The 22,014-nt window shown below is 52.7% G+C and overlaps 1 protein-coding gene across 1 annotated transcript in view; it reads right to left on the reverse strand.

Moving 5' to 3' along the window:
* Nucleotides 1–17,212, reverse strand: part of SYT6 (synaptotagmin 6) — a 54,839-nt gene extending 37,627 nt beyond the window's left edge. The window contains exons 1-3 of the mRNA XM_044238958.1: nucleotides 17,050–17,212; nucleotides 5,935–6,283; nucleotides 3,905–4,463 (exon numbers count right to left, since the gene is read on the reverse strand). Of these exons, the coding sequence (XP_044094893.1) occupies nucleotides 3,905–4,463; nucleotides 5,935–6,283; nucleotides 17,050–17,212 (1,071 nt within the window). The remainder of the gene's footprint in view (nucleotides 1–3,904; nucleotides 4,464–5,934; nucleotides 6,284–17,049) is intronic.
* Nucleotides 17,213–22,014: the final 4,802 nt, after the last annotated feature.

Here is a 22,014-nt window from a genome sequence, read left to right on the forward strand (position 1 = left end):
GGGAAAATGGCAAGCCACTGGGAATGCCCAGGAGACCATCAGCGGTTCTCAGTCAAGCCAGGCGGCTTAGGGGCAGCAAGAGCAGGAGGGGCACCCCGGGCCGGAGTGGACGTAATGAACTGCCGTGATCCTCTTCCCACTCGGAGCTCCTGGACCCCGTGGATCAGAAGAGGCCTCCAATTTCTCTAACACGTCCAAGTTGCCTGCTCCTCACCCTCAGCCTGGTTTTGGGGGTGCTGTATACTACCTCCACTGCTCCCTCCAGGCTTTCCTCCAGAACAACCGGGAGGTGGGGGTGGGGAATGAGGCCAATGTCCCTTGTGGCTTAAAATTTGCAATTAATCAAGAGCTAGACTCCCCGGATGCCCACCTCTTCTTCACTAGCCTGGAAGCCCCTAATTCGTTCAACAGGAATGCTCCAGGCTTTGCTACTTGAAACCAACTTGAGCCATGGTGCTGGAGCCAAAATGAAGCACAAACCCAGTTCTCCCCCCACCGGGGCTGAGGGTAATGCTCCAAGATAAGCAGAAGGACCAACAAGGGAACAGCATTCATGGGCTTGTGTGACCTCCAAGCAGCCTGCTAAGCCCCCGTTTCTCACAGTTCCTCTCCTTCTCCTTAGCCTGTGCATCACTGACCCTCCGCTTACGTCCAGACTGTCTGATCCAACTGGTGAATCAACTTACTGCTCCAGACACAAACCGTCCACCTGAACCATATCTCGGAAGGAACGCACAGGCTCCGTCTCTCCCCACCAAGCCTGACTCTACCCATTTTCAAAATACGGTTTGACCTTCTCCTCCGGGAAGCCTTCCCAGGTTATAACCACACCCGATCTCCCCCACCCCCGCTTCTTTAATCATCCTTCGTGTACCAATATACAGTTTTAATTGAGTTAACGAAGCTGTGGAGCCATTCTACAAAAATGTGCTGAGTTTTTACATTTGCTTAAAATGACACACTCAGCCCAGAGGAAAAATACAAGAAAAAGTCAAATGTGGGACCAAAGGCATTCCTGAGCCATTGGGAGGACTTTGCAAATCTGAAGATGATTCGGGGTATAACTGAGGGACCCAGGAATAAATCCAGAGGAGCAATTCCTCTAAGAGCAGGAGGGCTCAGGGAACTTTGAAAGGGGGACCAGTTTGAGTCAAGCAGGGCAGTGGGGAAAGGCCTGTGTGACAGAGGGAAGCCTGTGAGCACAGGCAGGGAGCAGGAAGGTCGGGGATGCTCAGGGAACCAGGCTGCAGGACAGAGGAGCTGCCTGAGTTCCGAGCTCAATGAGGCCCACATGTAGCCCTAGACGTGGAATCTAGCACGAGGACGGATGGGAGCCCCTGTGCTCATCCGTACCACCCCCACCATGCTGGCCGCAGGATTTCACACGCACTCACTGCTTATCATTCTCAGGGACTATGACTTGGGCCTCTCTGACCCCAAATAACTATCATTTCAGAGTCAGCACCAAAAAACAAGTAAGAGCCCCCACTTTCTTACTTCCCGTTCCCCTCCTCTGCCTGATTCCTCGTCCACCAGGAGGATAAGCCAGCCCACCGGAACAGCTGCAGACAGGAGGGCCCCAGGGGCCTCCGTTGGCAGAACATCAGCTCAGACAGACTGCAAGCAAGACAGAGTGTGTGAGCACAGTCACCTGCTCTTCCCCCTCAGAAACTCTGGGGTCCAGCCTCCCTATGCTCCGGGCTAGGATGCTAGCCTTCCCTCTGTCACGCCCTATATACCCACCCCCCTCCCCATCTGGGGAAAATTCCAGGGCTGTCCTAACTCCGAAAGCAACCTCACACAGTCCACACTGTTCACTACTTAGCATTACCAGCTCCTGCATGGATGTCTCTTGTCTCTGGAATTCGATTCTAATTTTCTGTGGATCAAAGAGGCTGTCTTTTATCCCAGTCCTGCTCACTCCTCATTGCGGGGCACAGTGTTCTGCTCAGAGGACAGGGAGGAGGACTAAAACAGAACTGACTGAGGATGATGAGGGTGGTGACGAAGTGTCCAACACCTTTTGGATGACCTGCTGCGCTGGGGCAAGGGGCTGGGACGAGGACAGGGACAGCCACAGCCTTCTAGGGCCTCGGTAGCTGGCCTCCTAAGCACGCTTAGGCACAGACTGTCCAATGCAGGCCTGGGTCTTCCATCACGCCCACAGCTAAGGTCGCAGGAGAGGGAGGGGAATCCTCAGAGTCTGAGGCAAGCTCTGCTTCCCTAGCCCCCGGCCTCACCCCTTCCCACTCTCGGAAGCCCTGGGCCTCGACCTTCACACGGGGAAGACCGAGCCGCTTTTCTCTACCTGTGCAGCCACCATAACGAAGCTGCTGCCCAAGGAGACCATAAGGGAAGAGCTGCACCAGATGTAAACTTCACAGTGATTTATAGAGCAGAGCTCTTGGGCCTGGGCTGGGGCACAGCTGCTGCGCCAGCCTGCCCCGTCCACCCGCCCCGTCTGCCTAGCCCCGCGGCTGGTCCTATTTTTAGGGGTTTCCCGAAAGCAAAGGCAGGGGAGGCACTGGGACAGAACTGGTCAAAGTCAACCCCAGCTTGGAGAATGGGTGTCCCCGAGACCCGCCCTGGGGCAGAAACAGAGCCCACCAAGCTTTGAACAAATCAAGTTTCTTACAGCTTTCCTATCAGAGCAGGGAGGATGATTTCTCTGGTCTCTATCCTCACAGATTCAACACGGAGACCTTGAGAATGGACTGTTCAGAAGGAGGGCCTGCAGACTGAGTGGGGTGAGCCCCACCCCAGAGAAACAGTGCAAGAGGTATCCGGGGGGGCTCAACCAGTTAGCACTCAAGACCCCAGACACAGGGCCATTGTTGTCTGATGGGAACACCCATGCTGTGCTCTCAGCTGCCTGGATGGGCTTAGAGAGAGGCTCCCCTACACCTATGGGATCTACACTGGACTAAAGGGCTCTAGATATGCCCTCTTAATTCTCTGTGCCAAACCTGTCCTCCCTCCAAAAAGCCAGCCTGAGCCTCAGCTCCTTGAGACCTTCCCTGGTGAACTGCAGTGGATCATAAGAAGCCCAGCACCTCCGTCCCACGTGTGCATCAGCCAGGTGTCCTCTGGGCTGGCCTGGGCAGGGAATGGCCGTGTGGTAGTCACCAGTGTCGGTCATTGAGTGCTTCCAGTTCCCCTTACAGGCACATGGTAGGATTTCTTTGCCCTGCCCTCCTGAGATGCCATGTGTCTTGCTGTGGCTAACGAAATGCGGGTAGAAGTAACATATATATCTTTTCGTTGTGGAAGCTTTGAGAAATAGTACGTGATTCCCCACATCCCCTTTCTCCCGATGTGGTAACTATGGGAGCACATGTCCAAACGGAACCTCTATCTGCTCAAACCCCTGGGTCACAAGGTAACGTAGACCCCCCAGCCATGCTGCGAAGCATGGATAGCATGAACAAGAACTAGATCTTCGCTGCTCTAAGCTACCAAATCCTAGGATTATTTGTTGCTGCAACATAACCTCATTCATCCTGATTAACATGCCCTGTTCTTAATTGCCTTTTCCAAGCTTCTAGTACACATCAGTGCACTTGGCAGATGCTGCTGTCTGATTCAGTCTAGAGACCTGCCCAATCCTCTCCCATGATCAAAGAGCTAGACCTGAGGCCGAGCAGGTGGAGGGAACCACCCCAGAATGTGTAATCAGAAGCAATGGACAAAAATTCTCTTCGTTGCCAACCCACACCCCAATCTGGGGCAGTGTGCAAGGACCTTCCCAGGGCAGGCGGAGCCACTGGTCCGTTCCCAGAGTCGCCCTTCACATTCTGAAGGGCAAAGACCCACTTGTCTCTAGGATGGAGGAGGATAGGGACACAGCCCACTCAACCCAACCCTAGAAACCCTCCAGAAGCCCAGGAGGCAAGGCTGTACTCACACTTGTGGCATACTGGATGTCCTTCCAGATGGAGGTTTCCCGGGACAGGTCGGAGACCTCAAAGAGGTTGTCTAGGATGACCTCTCCGATCATATCATGGCGGGAGAAGCGATCGAAGTCAAAGACACTGAGATGTAGCTTGCGGTCGGCCAGCTCCTCATAGGGCACTGGGAAGTGGAAGTTCTCATCGAACGTGGGGTTCAGGGTCTTGCGGTGCACTCGGGTCTGCAGCTTGCACTTGCGATCAGGCAGGAGGTAGATCTTGACATAGGGGTCAGAGCTGCCACAGAAGTCCTTGGCAGGGAGGTCGAAGGCCTTCAGGATGCGCACGATCAAGGTCTCACTCTCATAGTCGTAGCGTAGGCTGAAGTTGATTTTCCCGCAGCTCTTGGCGGCTTCGGACTTGGCATCATCCCCGTCCACCGACTTCTGCTTGTAGAGTTCAGGCTTGATTCGGCCAATGCTGGTGGGCTGCTCTGCTGCCGGCGGCAGCTCGTTGCCGTAGTCCACGCTGGAGACGTGCATCTGCCGTGGCAGGTGGCGCTTGAAGGATGTGTGCCTGGCAGGGGGTTGGGAGGAGAGGGTAGGGAGAGGGTGGTCAGGGCTCTGCGGGAGGGGCGTGCAGGCCGACACCTGCCGGCTGCCCTGGCTCATCCTACCCTTTGTGGGCCCTTTTCCTCCTGCTCGCCGACCTTCTGTCTGTCTGCACACACTTTGTGCGCAGGTGGTCGCAAGCATTTCAAGTCCACGGATGGGAGTTGGAATGGGGCCTGTACATATGAAGTTCAATTCAATGGTAGCCTTTGCTGCCATTTTTTTTTTTTCTTACTTTCTGGGTTTCTTCCTAGTAGATGTGGCTCTGGTTCCCCCCATGAAACCATGAGATTCCTTAGGAGAAGGACCATCCTTTCTTACTCTGGCTGTGTCTGTCCCTTCGTTATCCTCACCAGCTCTACCACGGACACCATAGTTAACAGTGATTGGGCTTGGGAGTCAAACTGTGTAGGTTGATATTGGCTCTGCCACTGTCTGGCTACGGGACCGTGGTCAAGTTATTTAACTTCCTTGCACTACAAAATGAGGTTAGTAAAAGTAGCAATCGCACAGGATTGCTGTGAGGAGGAACAAGATTCATACACATAAAAAGCACTTAGAACAGGTGTATAGTAAATGAAACAGCGTCGGCTCCGGATTGTCAAAGAATCCAGCTCTGATGGATTCTTTCCTTGGCTCCTCATGGTAACCTTACCAGTCATTAGCCCTATTTTATACTTGGGAAAAGTGAGGCCTAGGAAAGGTGAGCAACTTGCCCGAGGTCATATGATAAATTCTGAAAATGTGACCCCCAGAACACTCGTTCCTGAACTCACAGCTGAAGACCTGGTCTCCTTCCCTTTGGCTGGTCCCCCGGGAGCCTGGGGAGACGTTACAGGGACCCAGGAGCCAGCCAGAGCCCTAGGTTTGAATAAATACGCACCACTTCTGTTTCTGAATTTAGAGTAGGTTGTTTGTTATTATGCGGTGGGAGTTGTTTTTGGTTTTCTCGGTTAAAGAATGCCATGGATACAGCTGCTGTCCGGCAGGGGACTGTGTCAAAGGTTATAAAGGAATCCTCATTCTCAAAATGTTAGGAACCTCTTGTCTTATATTCCATCGACAAGGCTTTACTGGAATATCCCTAGACACACCATGAACTTTTATGCCCCTGGGCCTTTGCATATTCTCTGCCCTCTGCCTGCAATCTCTCCTTACCTCCAACCTCCTCCCCCACCTCCCACCCACACACATCCCCGCACATGCCCCAGAGCACAGTGCCCCACCTCCAAGGTTCCCCTCTCCTACAGCCTTTCCTGGTACCCACCTCCCAGTTGGTTACCCACCGCATTCTCCATCACCTGTTACAGTCTCCAATCAGAGTACATGTGTTATTATTTCTGGCCTCTGCTCCTCAAGGGCTGGAATCTCATTAACGTCTTGAGTCAGAGAATGTGGGGGCATGGGGGTGAGGGAGGGGAGAGGTCCGCCCTCACCTGGTAGATGATGCTGGCTCCGTGGTTTGTCGCTGCAGCCGTGCATGACGCATGATGTGCTCCTTGACTGACATCTGCACCTCGGCCGGGATATCTGGGGATGTGTGGCTGATCTTCACAGCCGCCTCCAGGAAGCCCAGGGTGCTGCTGTCCTTCAGCTTGTCTGCCATGTTGCCTCTGGAGCCGGGGCCCTGGAGGGCCTCCGGGGGAGGGTTAGCAGAAGTGGGACTGGAGGCCTCCTTGCCCCTCCAGCGCGTCCAGCACAGCTTCCAAAAGAGAAAGAGAAAAACTGCCACCAGGGCCACGCCACACACAATCACTACCACTGCGAGGAGGCTGACAGAGGTGCCTGCCCTCGGCGTGAGCCAGGCAGGGAGGGACAGAGACAGACAGAGGTGGGCAGAAGCAAGAGAGGGTGTTGGCAGAGGGGGGCACACAGAAGGGACAAAGACGGGAGAAGAGAAAAGAACGCTCATGAGAAAGCTGCCCGCCAGAGGAGAGGTGGTTTTCGGGGTGGTGCTCCGCCGTCCACGTTGTGAGATGTCTGCAGCCTGGCACGGGCCTCTGCTGATCCCCCACCCGCAACCTCTTCTCCCCCTCCTTCCCTTGACCCTCCCCTCTCCCCCCTCCCCCGCTGCCTGCCCCGGGAGCACCTGGGCCGCCTCCCTTGCCGCCCCTACTGCCTGTCGTGGCATGTGGCATGTGCACCGGGAAGGGAAAGTAATTTAAATAGCAGCCTAAGCAAATGTCCAAATTCGTGAAGCGTTCACACGCGGATGCTGTTTGAATTTCTATTAGAGCTGTTACTAAGGCCAGACTGAGAGCAGAGTCATTTTTTGTATACAGCTCTCTTCTTCAACAGGCTGTGTGGCCTTGGGGACCAGAGGCTCTGCCAACTCCATCTCTAATGGTACCCACACCCCCACCCCACCGTGGAGCCCAGAGGCGGAGCTCAAGGAACACGGGCTGACTTGAAGTCAATGAGAGGCAGGTGTTAGGTCTCAGGCTTCTTTGGGACTCTCAGCTCTGCACACAGTAGGCTCAGTAAATACTTGGATGAAGTTGGAATTGAAGCCACACAGCTTATTTCTAAGCTACATACAAGTGATTCCTGTAGCCGGCTTTTCCCATTCCCATGGCCAGTTGAGAGCTTTGCTGTAAAGCTGATATTTTTGAATGTTGTGGTTGGTGCAGAGGTGGGCGCTCACTGCCTTGCCACCAGCCCACCCCTGTCCCCCAGCAGGATTCCTGGGATCCCAGGAGAGCCATGGGGGATGCCTCCCTCTGGAAGAAATGATTAAGCAGAGGTCTGCTTAATGGTTAAGTCATTAAGCAAAGAACTCCCCCCACCCCCCTCTGGAATAACCCTTAAAGCCCAAAGCTGCTTCTCTCTCTGAGAGGTCAGAAGGCTCCAAACCAATGGCAAACATGCCAGGGTTTGCACAAGGTCAAGCCCAAGGAGGAGTCTTGCATGGCCAGGGTGACAATGGAAAATTTGAGAAATTCCACCACCATTATCACCATCACACCAAATTTCTGGAAATTCTGGAAGAGGCTAGATGCCTTGGTCACTGGACCTGGGCTCCTGGGCTCCCTTTGGAGGGGTGTGTCCTCACCAGTCTCCCTGTGACCTGCGTGGCCCCTGCAGGCCTGTGGGTTTGCAGGGTCTGGATTATTCTGGCCCAGTGCCCCCAGGAATCTTAGGATTTAAGGTGAGAAATGACCCTACAAGTATTGAGGTCAGGCTGTGCTTTTGCAGATGGGAGAAGTGGTCCAGAGAAGGGACTTGTTTGGGGTCACAGGTCAGACTAAAAGCCTGGACCAGGGTCCGGATGTCCACTGCCCAGGCTGGGGGTCCTTCCACTATTCAACCCTGTTTGTTCCTGATTCGACTGTAGGCTATTGTAACCCTGTGTTTTTATATTTGTCTGACTTAGGGCCTAGCACAGAAACTGGCCCATGAGAACAAATGAGTGAATGAATGAATGAATGAAGGGCACATAAAAGAGCTATAATTATCTCTTAACAGCATTTACTGAGAACCTGCGGGTACCAGGTGCTAAGCTAGGCTTGCAGTACCAAGATGCCAAGCCCCCCCGGGGGCAAATCCAGAGTACTCTCACAGCATACAGTCACCAGGGAAAGCGGTCCCCCATCCAGAAGAACCTGGGAAGGCAGTAAGAATGTCAGCTACCCTCTCTGGGGAGCTAGCACCGCCTTCTGACTCCCTGACTGTAGGGTACTGGCCTGGATGAACTATCACAGACACCCACCGCAATCCCAGGCCTCTGCAGAGAGACATCAGAGCCTCTCCCTGGCCAAAGGAGCTGGGTGGGATTAGCACCTAACCCAGAGACTGCCAGGGATCTGGAAAGCCGACCCTAAGCTCATTTCTAAACTAAAGGTCTCTGGCATGGTGTCCGTGCATCCTGGGTGCACAAGAGGAAAAATATCAGATTGCTTTCGTATTTATCTATTATCTTAAAAATAATAAATGAGAATTGTAATATACCAGTTGGTAGCAATAGAAATGAGAGCGTTTTATTTTTGGACTTAGTTCAGTTTTGAACATTATGAGGTCCACGGTAAAGTGCTTTTTATGCATTCACTCGTTTAATACTCTCCAGTGAAAGAGGCGTGATTATTTCCATTTCGCAGATGAGGAAGGTGAGGCACAAAGGATGAGATTGTCCCGGGGCCCTATGTCTGGTAAGCCGTGGAATGGTGATATGACCCACCTGGGTATGTAACATGGGAACAAATATATATCAGAGGCATTAAATCGAATAATTTGTGCTGTTACGAGTTCATTATCTAAATGGTTTGGAGACTGTTTCTGTAGGCCCTTCTGCCCCTGGGGCTCTCGAGGAAAGCTTCCACAGATATACGGGTCCTTATTCTAAGTATCCGGGCATCTCGAGGACCCTCACATCTGCTCTCACTTACAGCTGTTCTGCAGGCATTATCTACAATGTGAGTCACCTTAAAACAAAAAGGTATTTCTAGACTTTGCTTTCCTTTGATCATACATCTTACTTGCTCTGGTAATAATTAGAATTTTAATGAGAAAGGGGGAGAAATGGGGGAATCCAGAGCATTGAGTGCATTTGAATGTTCAGCCTAACAAAAAACTGAATTCATAAATGAAAAGAGAGGTGGGGGAAGGGGGCGAGCGGAGGGAATCAGTTTTCCTCTGTGTGGCTGCTATTGTGAATGCTTGTGCATGTGCCCCACCACCACCACCGCCTCCCCTGCTGTTGTTCCCTGGGAGCTGTGATTAAGCAGGCAGAGGTATGGATTATTGGGAATCAGCACCCAGCATTCAATACTGGTTATATAAGACCAAGAGGCCCTTCTTCTGCCTGGACAATCTCTTTCCAGGACACCTCGCCTACAGGCATTACAACGGAGATTGAGGTCCTTTTCCTACATGGATTCTCCCCTGCCAGAGATGGAAGGCAGTGAGTAAGGCTGGTAAAGAGCAGAATTAGGCCAGGGCAAAGGTGACTGTACAGGATTTGCCCTTGTAAAATCACTACATGAGGCTTGAACTCAGCCAACCCACATAGTCTGAGGTTGGGAAGGACAGGTTCCTGTTTGGGCTAAGGGTTCTGCCAAGGGCCAGATCAGCTCCGATGTGCGCCTTCCTACCCCAGACCTGCTAGGACCAACCCACCAGGACATGTTGCCCTCTAGCAAATCACAGGTGCACGAGTCACCTTCAAAGCCTTTTTCCCACTCATCTTGTTTGAACCTCAACACTGCGAGGCAGATAGAATTTTGATGGGCAACTCCAGCTGCCTTTTGAGTCCTGATCCAGTTCTCTTCATATTCCATACGGCTATCATGCACTAGCTTCATGACGAGAGAGAAAGGCAACCCTCCAGAAAGGGAGAAAGTCCCCCCACCCCCACCCCCCAAATCTCTACATTCTTCCTCCCTTTCCTCCCTTTTTTCTTCCTTCTTTATTTCCTCTTCAGTCTGGAGAGTAAGAATCACTGTCCTAGGGTCACACTGGGGCCCTTCAACGTTCATCTCCACTGGCTTTAAACTGTGTGACTTTAGCAACTACTTAATCTCTCAAGCCTCAGTTTCCTCATCTGTGATATGGGTATAATAAGAGCATCTACCTTCTAGGGTCATTACGAGGTTTCCGTGAGATCAAAAGTGCCAGGACAGTGCCTGGAATGTAGTAAAAAATAAAATAAATACTAGCTGTTCCTAATAGAATCACTTAGCTCTGCCCAGTCTAGTCTTGAATATTCCCTCATCTGGAAAAGTTTCATTGGCAGAACACCTGCAAGCCATGAACACTAACAGACAGAGCTTTAATTTTGTCATTGCAAATAAGGAACTACCTTACTCGCAGAAAGTATACAAGTATTTCATATATAGGTACATGCCAAGACATAATATGTACTACATTAAAGATCTCACATCTCCGAGTTTTTCTGTCAGTACTCATTTGCTTGCTACTTGTCCAGTTTCTTTGGGACCATCACCAGCCATCTGGTGAGCAGGAGGGAGTGCCAAAGAAGTAAAAAGAAAATCATGGAAGAAAAATCAACAATTGAGAGGACATGCTATGGTTTTGCAAAGTTCTCTTGGAAATTTGGAAAAAGCAAGTCCAGTCCGTTACTTAATATTAGGTGTGAAACATCTTTATTCAGGTGTCAGAAGAATCCAGTATTCCATGGGCACCCAGTTTGGGAAATCATATTAGCCAATTATCCAGCAGCCTCCAGGAAAGCAAACAGCTGCACAGTTAAGCTTTGGAAACGCCCCGGTGACCTGGCATTGTGAAGGGGCAGGTGGCTTCTAGCCCTGGCAGAGGACGTAGACTTGGCTGAGTGCTCAGACCCTGGGCAGGTAGCTGAGGCGAGCACCAGCCCCAGAATGACCACAGAGCACATCCATCCCCATTGCTAATTGTGTGAACCTGAGAAAGTTACTTAACATTCTTCCAACTTTGGTTTTCCTCTTTGATTTCATGGGGATTCTAAAGATTTCTACTTTATAGAGTCATTATGAATATTAAATGAACTACGACTTTGGGCTTTGTTCCTGGTCCATGAGAAGGGCTCCCCAAAGGTCAGCTGCTATTTCTCTTGATGTGTTTGTTTTTCTGGTGGCAAATAACACAGAACAGACCCAAAGCTGGGCCCTCTAAGAAGGAGAAGGGGGACACCAGACCACAGGGCAAGGCATCCAAGAAACCTCAGGCCCCTCTTCTCAGGGAAGTGAAGAGCTCCCTGAAGCCCACGAGGGCAGGAATTTGTTTGTCACCTTCAGTGAGACTGTTTGCCAGGGGTAATGGCTCATAGCCTCCTTCCTTCCCTGGAAAATGCTGGGTTATTAATTAGTAACCTGGGGCTTTCTTATCTCCCCTTTCTCCAAAGACAGAGGCCTGGCGCCCCCTCCCCTTCTCCCCACCCAGAATGTTAGGATTCATCAGCAGCTCTTATCACCTGCTATTGTTCCCATTTTTCTAATAGGTTTCCATGTCAGGAAAATCCATTTTATAACAGTAACAGGCATTTTTGCTAACAGATTGTACCTGAAAAGATAAACTGGGGAGAGGAAGTGAAAAGAAAAGGACCATTTTCTCTGCTTCCCTCAAAGCTGGAGAAAGCTGGCTTCAGGGCTTCTAGTAGACCCTGGGAAATGGGTTACCGGCCGCCCTGTGTGGGACAGGGGCCAACCTGATCCAGGGGCCAACCTGATCCAGGAGCCCGCATTCAGACACAGAACAAGACACAGACAAGCACAACCCGGAGATCACATGGCAAGAAATGCAGAGACCTGAGAGCCTGGAGGGAACAGCACCAAGTCTAGGAAGGGAAAAGACTCTGGGCAGAATCATTCATATTAATACCAGTAATATTATTTGTTATTTCTTTTTACATGGTCAGCACTGTGTCCCTTATATTATCTCCTTTAATTTTTACTGCCTCTGTAAGAAATTAGTATGCACCTCTTAAAGATAAATTAACTCAGCTTAAAGGTGTTATTAACTAAGTAACTTCTTCAAGGATACATTGCGTTACACGAAGGAGCGGGGACTTAAACCTGGGGCTTCTGGTGCCAAAGTCGGAGCTTCTGAGCCGGGCCCCTGAGGGGGTTGAGGCAAAAGCTGGAGGAAGCTGGGGAGGCATTTTTTGTTATAATCAGGAGAGTGTGGGATATGTCCTCTACTATTTGGCCTGCTCCTCTGTGCCTGCGGGTAGAAATCTGGAGACTAGGATTCTGACCAACCTCATCCCCCACCTCTTTCTTCTTCCCCAAAAAGTATAGGCACTGGAGGTTACCCACCAGGTGCTGGGCCCATAACCAGCGGCCCCTGGAAAGACCTTGTCCAGAGATAGATGTCCCTGAAAAATACCCAAGAGTGCGCGCATGTGTGCGTGCGCGTGCGTGCGTCTGCGTGTGTGTGCGCGAGCATGCGTGCGCGTGCATGTGCGCGTGTTGGGGGAACAGAGGCTATTCTGTTCCCAGCCTTACAGACGTGGTCCATTAATAATAAACTCTGCCATGGCTTGTAAATTTATTAGAAGCTGGTGTGATTAAAATTCAGGGGTGGGGGGGGGTTGCAGGGAGCCTTTGCTTCCATTCCTTCTTTCAGAGATCCAGGCTGAACTGAACTACCGATGGGGATAATTAGCAGAGTCCAAACAGAGAAGGAATTAATGTCCCTGAAAAGCTGTGATGAGGAGAGACAATGCCGGGCTAATTATGGCCGCACCAGCTTTATGACTGGGCTTTATGACTGGGCACTGGCTTCCACCATCATTAGGGGATTCAGAGATAAATCGGAGACTAATGTGGAGTGCTGTAGCTAACAGAGCATTGGAATTAATTTAGCATTTATTAGTATTACTATTTTGGCAGATGGTAACTGTAACTTTCTGCCTGATTAGTCAGGGCTTGGGGCCTCTCTGAGTTGTGGACATCAAGGCTGGGGTGATGGGGGGAGGGGCAGACAGAGACCCAGAAATGTTCCTTCCCTCTACACCCCCCTTCCTGTTTACGCATGCAAGCACTGAGAGGATCGGTCTGTGGTCTGTTCAGGCCCACACATGGAGCAAGAAAAACAGATCAGCAAGAGAGAGAAGGGAGATGAGACAGTGTTGTGTACCTAGAGCATCCACAGCTGGATATCCTATTCACCTCCACTTTCAACATACCCTTGGATGAAAATTCCTAAATGTGACTCAGTCCTCTGGTGCTCAGAGACCTCTTTTCCTAAGCAGGACCAGCAGGGGTGCCATGGAGCTTGAGCAAGACTTTCCCTTACCCTGCTTTTTTCCCATGTCAGAGAGCCTTACTCAGATCCTAAAGAAACCTTGCCAGGTGCAGATGCCCCAGTCTTAGTCCTAGTTTTTTGCAGCCCTGTGTTATACCCTCAACTCTGTGGACAGAGGAACAGAACAGTTAGAACACTTCTTCCATATTGGAACATGGAGGGGATGGATTTACAATTCCACTCTTAAGGTTCCCACAGACAGAAGGAGAAGAAAACTTCTAGAACTGTAAACCTAAGTGCTCTATAGCTCCTAGATACTTTAACCTAGTTCTAGAATCTTAAAGCTGAAGACACGCCATAAAGTCAGAACATCGTCTAAGGGATGTATGTTCTAAAGGATCCTACACTGCACCTTTCCCCAAAAATGGCAACATCTGCGAAATGTGTTCCTGCCAGCAAGGAATGAGGGAGTAATGATTAGTTATAGAAATAGGACATTTGTCTTTTGATGAAATGCTATGCGTTTAACTTGCCATCACAGGCAGGAAAAATCTAATCTGTGCTGTGGAAGGCCAACTTCAAACCAGCTGAATGAATCACAGAACATCTCCAGAGTCAGTAGAGAAGTGAACCAACAGTACGTACATCTCATGGCCACAAGTAAGGCCAAGAATAACCATTCCTGGCCTTCAGCTTGGTGGGGACAGCGCAGCTCAGGGTCTCCCAACAGTTCCGGAATTTTTTTGAAATACCTCTGAACCTTTGCTTGCTACCTCAAATCCAGAACCCTCCTACCCACACGAAACAGTCTTCACTTTGGCCTAGGAGCAAGTTCATTAATCTCCACAAGGCAAACAGCATGAAGAAGAAAGAGAACCGCTTACCAGTGTCCACTTGCAGGGGTGGGTGGGGGGTGAGGGGTTTTGTATATTAAAGAGGATAGTAGACCCTTCACCTTCAGAATGTTTAAAGTAAAACAGAACTTGCTTCTATCTGGGACAGTTTGTTCAAGGTGTTTCAAGTCAGGAAAGCGAAGGAGATCTGGTTAAGGTTTCCTGTGCAATTCCTAGCACAGACCATGACATAGAGGAGGGTCCCAGGAAATGATAGTGGAGTCTGAATCTCAGTTGTTGAATCTCAGGGTGTTACTACAAAACCCATGAGCTAGAGACTTTCAGTAGGAGGAAGGCAGGGGGAAAGATACAGAGAGCTCAAGAGAACTGGGCATGCTCTAGTTACTTGCATTTTTTCATGAAAATACAAATGAAGAGATCCAACATTTCTCTGACTGGAGAATCTGGCAGTGGCTCTGGGATGCAGGTCTCGAACTATATATCTCCCCAGACTTGGGCTCACTTAAACCCCAAAATCGCAAAGCCACTCTCAACCACTTTCTTTTGCTATGATCAAGGGTCTCTTTCTGCCTCCTCCTCCTCCCTTTCAGCCCCCTCGCTTGACCCCAGGGGGCGGGAGTGCTTCCTGAGGCTTGTGACTCAGCAGCCAAAGTTCAAGTCCCCCTAGGGTTGACAAGTCAAACTCAAGCAGCCTACAGGGAAGGCAAGCTGATTCATCAGATGCTGCTTGCTCTCGCTCCTCAACCTTCTCTTACTCTCAGCCTGGTCACCAGGTTCCTGTCATTCCATACTGCAGGGTGTCCCTCTGGAGTCAAAACACCAGGGCCTCCCAGTATCTGAAAGTTAGACATACAGACACACACATACACCCTTCCCAGTACACAGCATTTCTGCTCTGGACAGACAGGGGAGGAGGGCAGCAGCCTCCATCCCAGGGGGAACTCGACAGGTGTGTTCTCACCCTGAATTACCCCCTTTAGGGTTTGAGAGTCAGGACCGGCATTAAGGCCCCCCACTGGCAGTGAATTGTTGGAGGAAAGGATAGAAGGGAGCTGGGTAGGCAGCCAGGAAGAGACTCTCTAACTTAGGGAAAATTGTGTGTCTGGGAGATACGGGAAGAGGGATGGGATAGCAGATGATGGCACCTGAGAACCAAAATCTAACAGCACTTGCTGGGCCTCCTCTATTCCGAGATTCTTCAATAGGGAGAATCAACTTCTCCAACACCCATCACTGTACCATCCTCTGAAAGTTCTTCTTAAGGTCTAACCTCAGTCCTTTTGCTGCAGTAATCAGCCCATTGATCCAACATTGTCAGGGCCAGGGAGAGTGCACGCAAGAGAGCAGCGCCCCCAACAAGCCTCGCAGGGCTGAGGTGCGCTCCACTCCTCCAAGGCTGCACACAATCCCCTCACACACACAGTCCTCCCCTCGGCCCACTCACTACCTCCCCTCTATTCCTCTACACCTCCCCTCTATTCCTCTACCCATCCCCTCACCCCCCCCCCACCCCCCATCCCCACCCCCATCCCGCCCAGCGGCCGGGTTTCTAACCCAGGAGCTTGCCAACAGTTCTGACCTTTAACCTCAAGTGAAAACAGAGCCCTGGAACCTGCGGTCTCTGGGGAGCTTACCCCACCTGTACCTGCTCCAGGAACCGCTGCTCCAGTCTCTGGCTTCTGGTCCCTGGAGACGCGCGTGGAGACGAAATTCCCGCCTCTCGCTGCCCCTTCCTCCCTTTCCCGCGTCGTTGGTGCGGAACCACAGGGGCGACCCTCGCCTACCCCGAGGCCCAGCGCCACCGGGGTCAGGGTCGGGGGACGAGGAGGGGCGGTGTCTGCGGAGCCGAAGGAAGCCCGGCGCCTTGGTCCCTGCAGGATTTCCCCACCCCCACTCCTCACCCTCTCGAGGCTTCACACTGCCCCCCCGCCCCTCTCCCTGGAGGGAAGGCGAGCCGACGCTCCCTCTTGCCCAGGACCCTCCAGACGTCGGCATTCCGACAAAGAAGCCCGGCCGCAGCGGGCGAGCGTGGCCGAACGGCGCTGGTGCGGCAAGTAAATACGCGGGCCCGCGGGCCGCCTACCCTCCCACGGCTCCCGCCGCCAGGGCGCGACACGCCATTGCCGCTGTCGCGACTCCCGAGAGACGCCGACGCTGCGCGCGGGGCCCGGGCCCTGTGGGGCTCGGGCTCCAGACTCACCGGCTCCGGCGAGCTCGCCTCAGCTCGGGCTCCCGCCTGGGCTCGGCGGCCGCCGGGGCTGCCCGCGCGCAGTCCGCGCGGTTCGGGCGGGAGGCGCCGGCTTGGCAAAGTCGGCGAGAGGCACCGGCTCAGTCGCGTACCGGCCCCGAGTCCGAGTGAGTCAGAGAGGGACCGAGGGAGCGAGTTATAGGGGCGGGCGCGGGGGGAGGATGCCGAGACACCCTCCCCCGCGCCGCCCCCAGCCCCCCGGCGGAGACGCAGACAGCCACTCGCAGCCGGAGAGAGGTACGGACACCAAGACCTCGTGCCGCCCGCAGACCCAAGTTTCTCCCTGACGCCAGGGGGCTCAGACCGCGTTCGCTGAGAGAACAAAGGGACGCGCAGACCGACAGACGGACCTTGGGACCTCGACACCCCCAAGAAACGAGTTACTTCTTCCGCCGGGGTGTCCCTGGTCCCCTAGTCGCTCCACAGACCTCTTCCCTGGCAGATTGCCCGCTGGGTGAGCGAGGAGAGACGCTAGGGAAACTGAGGCCCCCGTGGGGCGCCGCACCCCGGGAGCGCTGCTTTGCGCGACACCGCCGAAGAGTCACACGGGAGGGGGCTCGGGGAGTCTCTGCCTCCCAGGTCCCCTTTCAAATTTCTCCGCTTGCCCTGCGGGCAATGGAGCAGGGCACTGGCTAGGGCTGGTTTCGAATCCAGGATCCTGAGCTGGAGTTCTCTGCCTAGGTTCCGGGGCTCCCGGGGCCGGGGCTCTAGGAGGCAGGACCGCCAGGGTGAGAATCCAGGAGGAGAGGGGTCCTCGGATTTCCCGTTACCTGAGTCGGCCGCGCTCGGACTCCTCTCTGGGGGCTGTAGCTCGAAGCTCCGACAAGTCTCCACGTCCAGCCCGAGAGGGGGCGGCCGGGCCCGGCACAGCGAGGCCAGGAGCGCGAGCGCCGCCTGGCACCGAGGCCCTCCGGTCCCCCAAACCCCACTCATGCCCGGGACGCCCCGGCGCTTCAAGCAGCCGCCCGAACCGGTGCCGCCGCTGGACTGGGGCGGGGCGAGGCGGCCCCAAGAAGACCCTCCCCGCAGCGGCCCCCTGCGGCTCCGTTCAGCTTTTAATCGCTTCCCCGCAGGGTCTCCGCCCCTCACGTGGCATCCCGAGGCAGCTGGCAAGTCTGGCGCCTCACCGCCGCCCCCTCTACACCCAGGGACAGGTCTGAGTCCCGGCGGGGTTCGAGGCAGGGGAGCCCGGTTGTCCAGCACCCCGGAGGGTGCAAAGCCCAGGAAAGGGCCTGGCATCTGACTTCACATCCACTGCCTGGTGTGACCTTGGCCTATCCGAGCCTCAATTCCCCACTCTGTAAAAGGGGTATGATGATTAGGAGGGCTTCACGGACTGCCTGGGAATATAAAGATAGTGTTCGTGAAAACACTGGATAAATTGCCACATTCCACACAAGTGGCAAAGAAATAGAAAGAAGAATGACCCGGCTGGGAGTAGGAGAACCTTGGCCAAGGTTCCTAACGGGAGAAATTAGTCAGACTAGCCCCAAGTCCCAGCTTCGGAGGCAGGAACCCTAAAACTGCGGGGCTATTTGAACTGCAGAAAGACTTTCTGAGCCCCGCAATCCTGCGGTCCACGGTACCCGCACGTTGCTATGGCAACGGGAGGCAGCGGCCGTCTCTCTCCATGGCAACGGGAGGGGAAAGTTTCTCGCAAATAGGAATGGGGGGCATTTCAAGAGGGAGCTCCGCTCCCGCCGGACCCGTCTCCCCACAGCGGTGCAACGCCACCGGAGATAATGCGTCTTGCTATTAAGCATAGCCAGGGCCAGAAAGCCTGAAAACTAAACGGGAGGGTTGAGGCTAGACTTAAGGCAGACTTCCCCTCCAGGAACTGGGGCGTATGGTCTAGGAACAGGTTGGCGGAGGGGCTCGGAGGCACCTCACTCAGCCCTGGTGGTCTAGGGGCCGCCACCGGCGCGGCCCTGCAGGGGGCCCTGTCACGGAAGTCGCGCGTCCTCGGCTTGTCGGCCGGTGGGGGCCCCTTCCCGTGTGCGGCTCACCCGAAGGTCCAGGCTCAGGTCCCTTTGCCTCCCCCGAGCTGGGAAGGAAACTTTAGCAGGAGCCTCCGGAAGCCGCGGGGCTGGTGTGTACCCGGGTGGCTGGTGGGGGAGGAGGGTCTTTCCTCCTAATTATCACGCTAATTGGAAGTGGCTCGGGCGGTGACTCACGTTCCAGAGGGAGGAGTTCGGAGCCCTAGCTCCTGGCGGTCTCCACATGCGCCATCTGCGCCAGCCGCGCTAGCCGCGCTAGCTGGCTCTTGGACTGGAGAGCCCCCGGCAGCTAGTGCCCGGAGTACAGAGGGTCAAGCTGAGGCCTCAGAGGACCCAGGCTTAACCAGGTTTTTGCTCTCAGGAAGGGCTCCATGGCTCTGTCCACGGTGCTGAAAGCCCAGTCGGTACAATCGTAGCGTGGGCGGAGGGTTAGGGAAGGTGGGGGATGGGCAATTGTGCCGGGTTCACACCTTCCACCCTGACCTCCGGAACCTGCGATGGGAGAAGGCTAGAAACTCAGGCGGGAGGGACCGAGGAAGCGTGGTCCCGGGGACACTATGCAATCCAGGACGCCTTCCTGAGGGAGGTGCTCAGTTGCTGTTCCAAGAACAGGGGAGGCTGTGGAGTCCCCGTTCGCCGCCACCCCCCAGTGCTTCAAGAACGCACCTGAGGAGCCCAGAAGCCCTGTCATCTCCTGCTCCCCCACCCAATACAGAACTCAACACCGGGGAGGCCCCCTTGTTACATGCTCATTAGCTGTTTCCGAGGGAGCAGGTTTGTGTTTATGTAAAATACAAATGGAGAAGAACTGCTCTCTGCCTATGTTTATGGCAACTCTGTCACTCCGCGGCGATTTCTCCCTCCCCCTCCCGAGTTCCTGGGGAAATTCGCAGAACAAAGAGCCTTGTTTTGCCTTTGCAGAGAATGAAAAAGCACAGGACCTTCCAAGGGCCCAGGCCTGTGATGCAGGGAAATCAATATTTTGCTTTACAACGAGTGGGGGAATTTGCATCTAAACTGAAGGCAAAGGAGCCTGTTTGGAGCAGAGCAGGTGGCAGGAGCCGAGAATTAACAGATAATTTCTCATTGTTCCCGGATTCAGCCTCCACAGTAGGCGAACGGTTCTGCGGCTTCTCTGGCGCCCCAGCAGCTCTGGACCTGGCATTTCTCAACAGAACAGGGAGGAGTTTCTGCTCTGACAGGGCTGCGGGAAGGGGCTGGGGCTCCCAGGTCAGTCAATAACTATTGAATTTTGAGTGTGTGAATGAGTGTGCATGAAAGAGACAGAAATGAAAGAGACAGAGCTAAGCAGAGACACAGAGACGAGAGAAAGAGGCAGAGGACTGAGACATATAGAGACAAATATAGGAGACAGAGAAGAAATACAGAGGACAGGGAAAGAGGGGCAGAGGGACCCATACACGTATAAAGGGGCACTCATTCAGAGAGATAAAAGAGAAACATTTTTTTCCCTTATATTGGGAAAAAAAAAACCCACCTTAGTTATCTTCTTTGCCTTCTCTCCCTGCCCTCCAGGTTAATGGTGATACCTGCTGATACTTGTGCTCATGTAACCAGGCACAAACCAACCAACCAACCAAACAAACAAACAAAAAAACATAAAGGTGGGAACTATTCCTCTCTAAAACCCCTTTCCCTGACAAGCCCATTCCCATATGACGAGACCAAATTCAGACTCCCAAGGTCCCACCCAGACCTGAAGAAGGAAGGAGGTAGAAAGAAGTAGAATTGTTGCCCCTGAAGGCTATCTTCCAGAGAAAGACCATCTGAGTTCAATTGAGGGGTGGAGTGGAGAGGAGGAGGAGCAGAAACAGCACTGCATAGTGGCAAACAAGGGCCCTAGGCTGGGCCCCAGGAGGCTGGGTTCCAGGACTGGTGCATCAAACCAGCCATGGGGCAGTCTCATCCCTTGTCAGGGTGTCAGTGTCCTTATTTGTAAGATGATGAAGCCAGATGAGGAGCTCTTCAAGGCTCCTTCCAACAACAACATTTTAAGATTTTACATGAAGAGAACGGAGGGGGCTGAGTGGGGAAAGGAGAGAGGGGCAGAAGAACAGTTTTCCTGGCTTTAGAGAAGAGGGTGTCCAGACTCACTTTGGGCTTCCCCTCCCCTATTGCTCTCCTCTCATCTTCAACTGTGGCTAGAGGTTCCTGAGTCTGGGCCCCTAGTCCCCAGGCCAGACTGCTCAGAAGCAGGGAAGGGAACTGGAGGTGGGGTGGGATGCAGAAGGAGAGTAGATTTGAAGCAGAAACCAGAGCATCCTACTTCTCTGCCCTCCTTTCTTCGGAAACAGCCAAAGAGCACATCCCCTGCCCCCACCTCAAGTCTTCTAGCCAGTGGCCCGACTGCCCTTGGACAGGTCCTCTACTGTGCTCTGAGAAGCAATGGCCTTTTGAGTTATGCTACAAATAAAATAAATTAAAAAATAATAATTTCTAAAAAAAAAAAAATTAAACCTCGGTAGGAAATTGCTAATGCTGTAGGCGAGAAGAATGAGCTCCTTTGACATGAGTCGATGTGTCATATTGTCTTTCCATCTCAATGCAATTTCTAAATAGGGAGCCCTTTCCCCATTCCCTCCTCCCCTCCAAGCCCCCAGCAGAGATGTAAAGGGAGCAGCCTGACGTTCACAGCCAGATTGTCTGACGTACATGGAGAGACAGAGAGAAAAAGATACAAGCGTGCTCATGGCTTTGTCAGGTGGATTGGAGCCAAGAGGACTCTGACCCAACCTTGAGGGCCCCGATCTCCTGTCCCCACCTCCCCCATCTCCTGCTTAGTGAGGCATGTGGACGCTTTGGGCTGGGTTTTAAATTTGCTCTAGGAAAGCAGATATCAGTTGAACCTGTTCCACTGCTGGTGGAGAATTAAGTTGATGTTCTATATTGGGGATTGGGAATATTTTACATCATTATTTAAAACAAACACTGCTATGGAATCCCTATGAGGTTTCTACCAGAACAGCTTTATCAGCATTTCCAGCAGTCACCCCCTGACTCCCATCCCCTTGCCAACATAGCAACTCTGGCCAAAGCTGGGTGACTTCTGCAAACCATGCCATTCAAGCCATCAGAAGAGTTTTTAGGAATTCCTCTTTGCTTGAAAAGATGCAAAGGACATTGCAAAGCCCTGCATCAATGGCCAGGTATTTCTGAGAGTCCAGTCTTGCTTTTATTCTAAGAAAGGTCTTTAACAGTTCAAACTTCCTGAGCCAGGGTACATTTGCCTCTGTCTTATTCCTTCCTCATTTCAGAGGTCTTATCTCTGAGCTGTGCTTGCTGCTCAGGCACAGTGTTCCAGATCAGACTTGGGAAGACTGGACCGGTTTTTTTGCATCCATCAGGTCAGGGACTGGGGAAACAGAGACGAGTTCAAGGTCAAAGGCAACATCATCCCTGAAAGTTTTAGAGCTATACCTGAGTACCTGTGGTGTGTGAGGGCTTTCTCTGTACTACTTGAGAAAGAGAATGATTGGAGACGAGCTAGGAAGGAAGCCAAGTGTGTTCCTCTTCACACTGACCTCATGAAGAATAAAACGCACACGTTTTGGAGTCAGACAGACCTGTGTTCAATTCCTGGCTCTATCACTTACCAGCTCTATCACTTTAGGTGGCATACTTTAGCAATCTGAACCTCAACTTCCTCATCTGTAAAATGGAACATATAAGGCCTATTTTATAGTGTAAAAGGTTATATGAGTAAGGTTAAACATCTAA

The sequence above is a fragment of the Neovison vison genome, chromosome 2 (assembly GCF_020171115.1).
Source record: "Neovison vison isolate M4711 chromosome 2, ASM_NN_V1, whole genome shotgun sequence".
Classification (NCBI taxonomy): Eukaryota; Metazoa; Chordata; class Mammalia; order Carnivora; family Mustelidae; genus Neogale; species Neogale vison.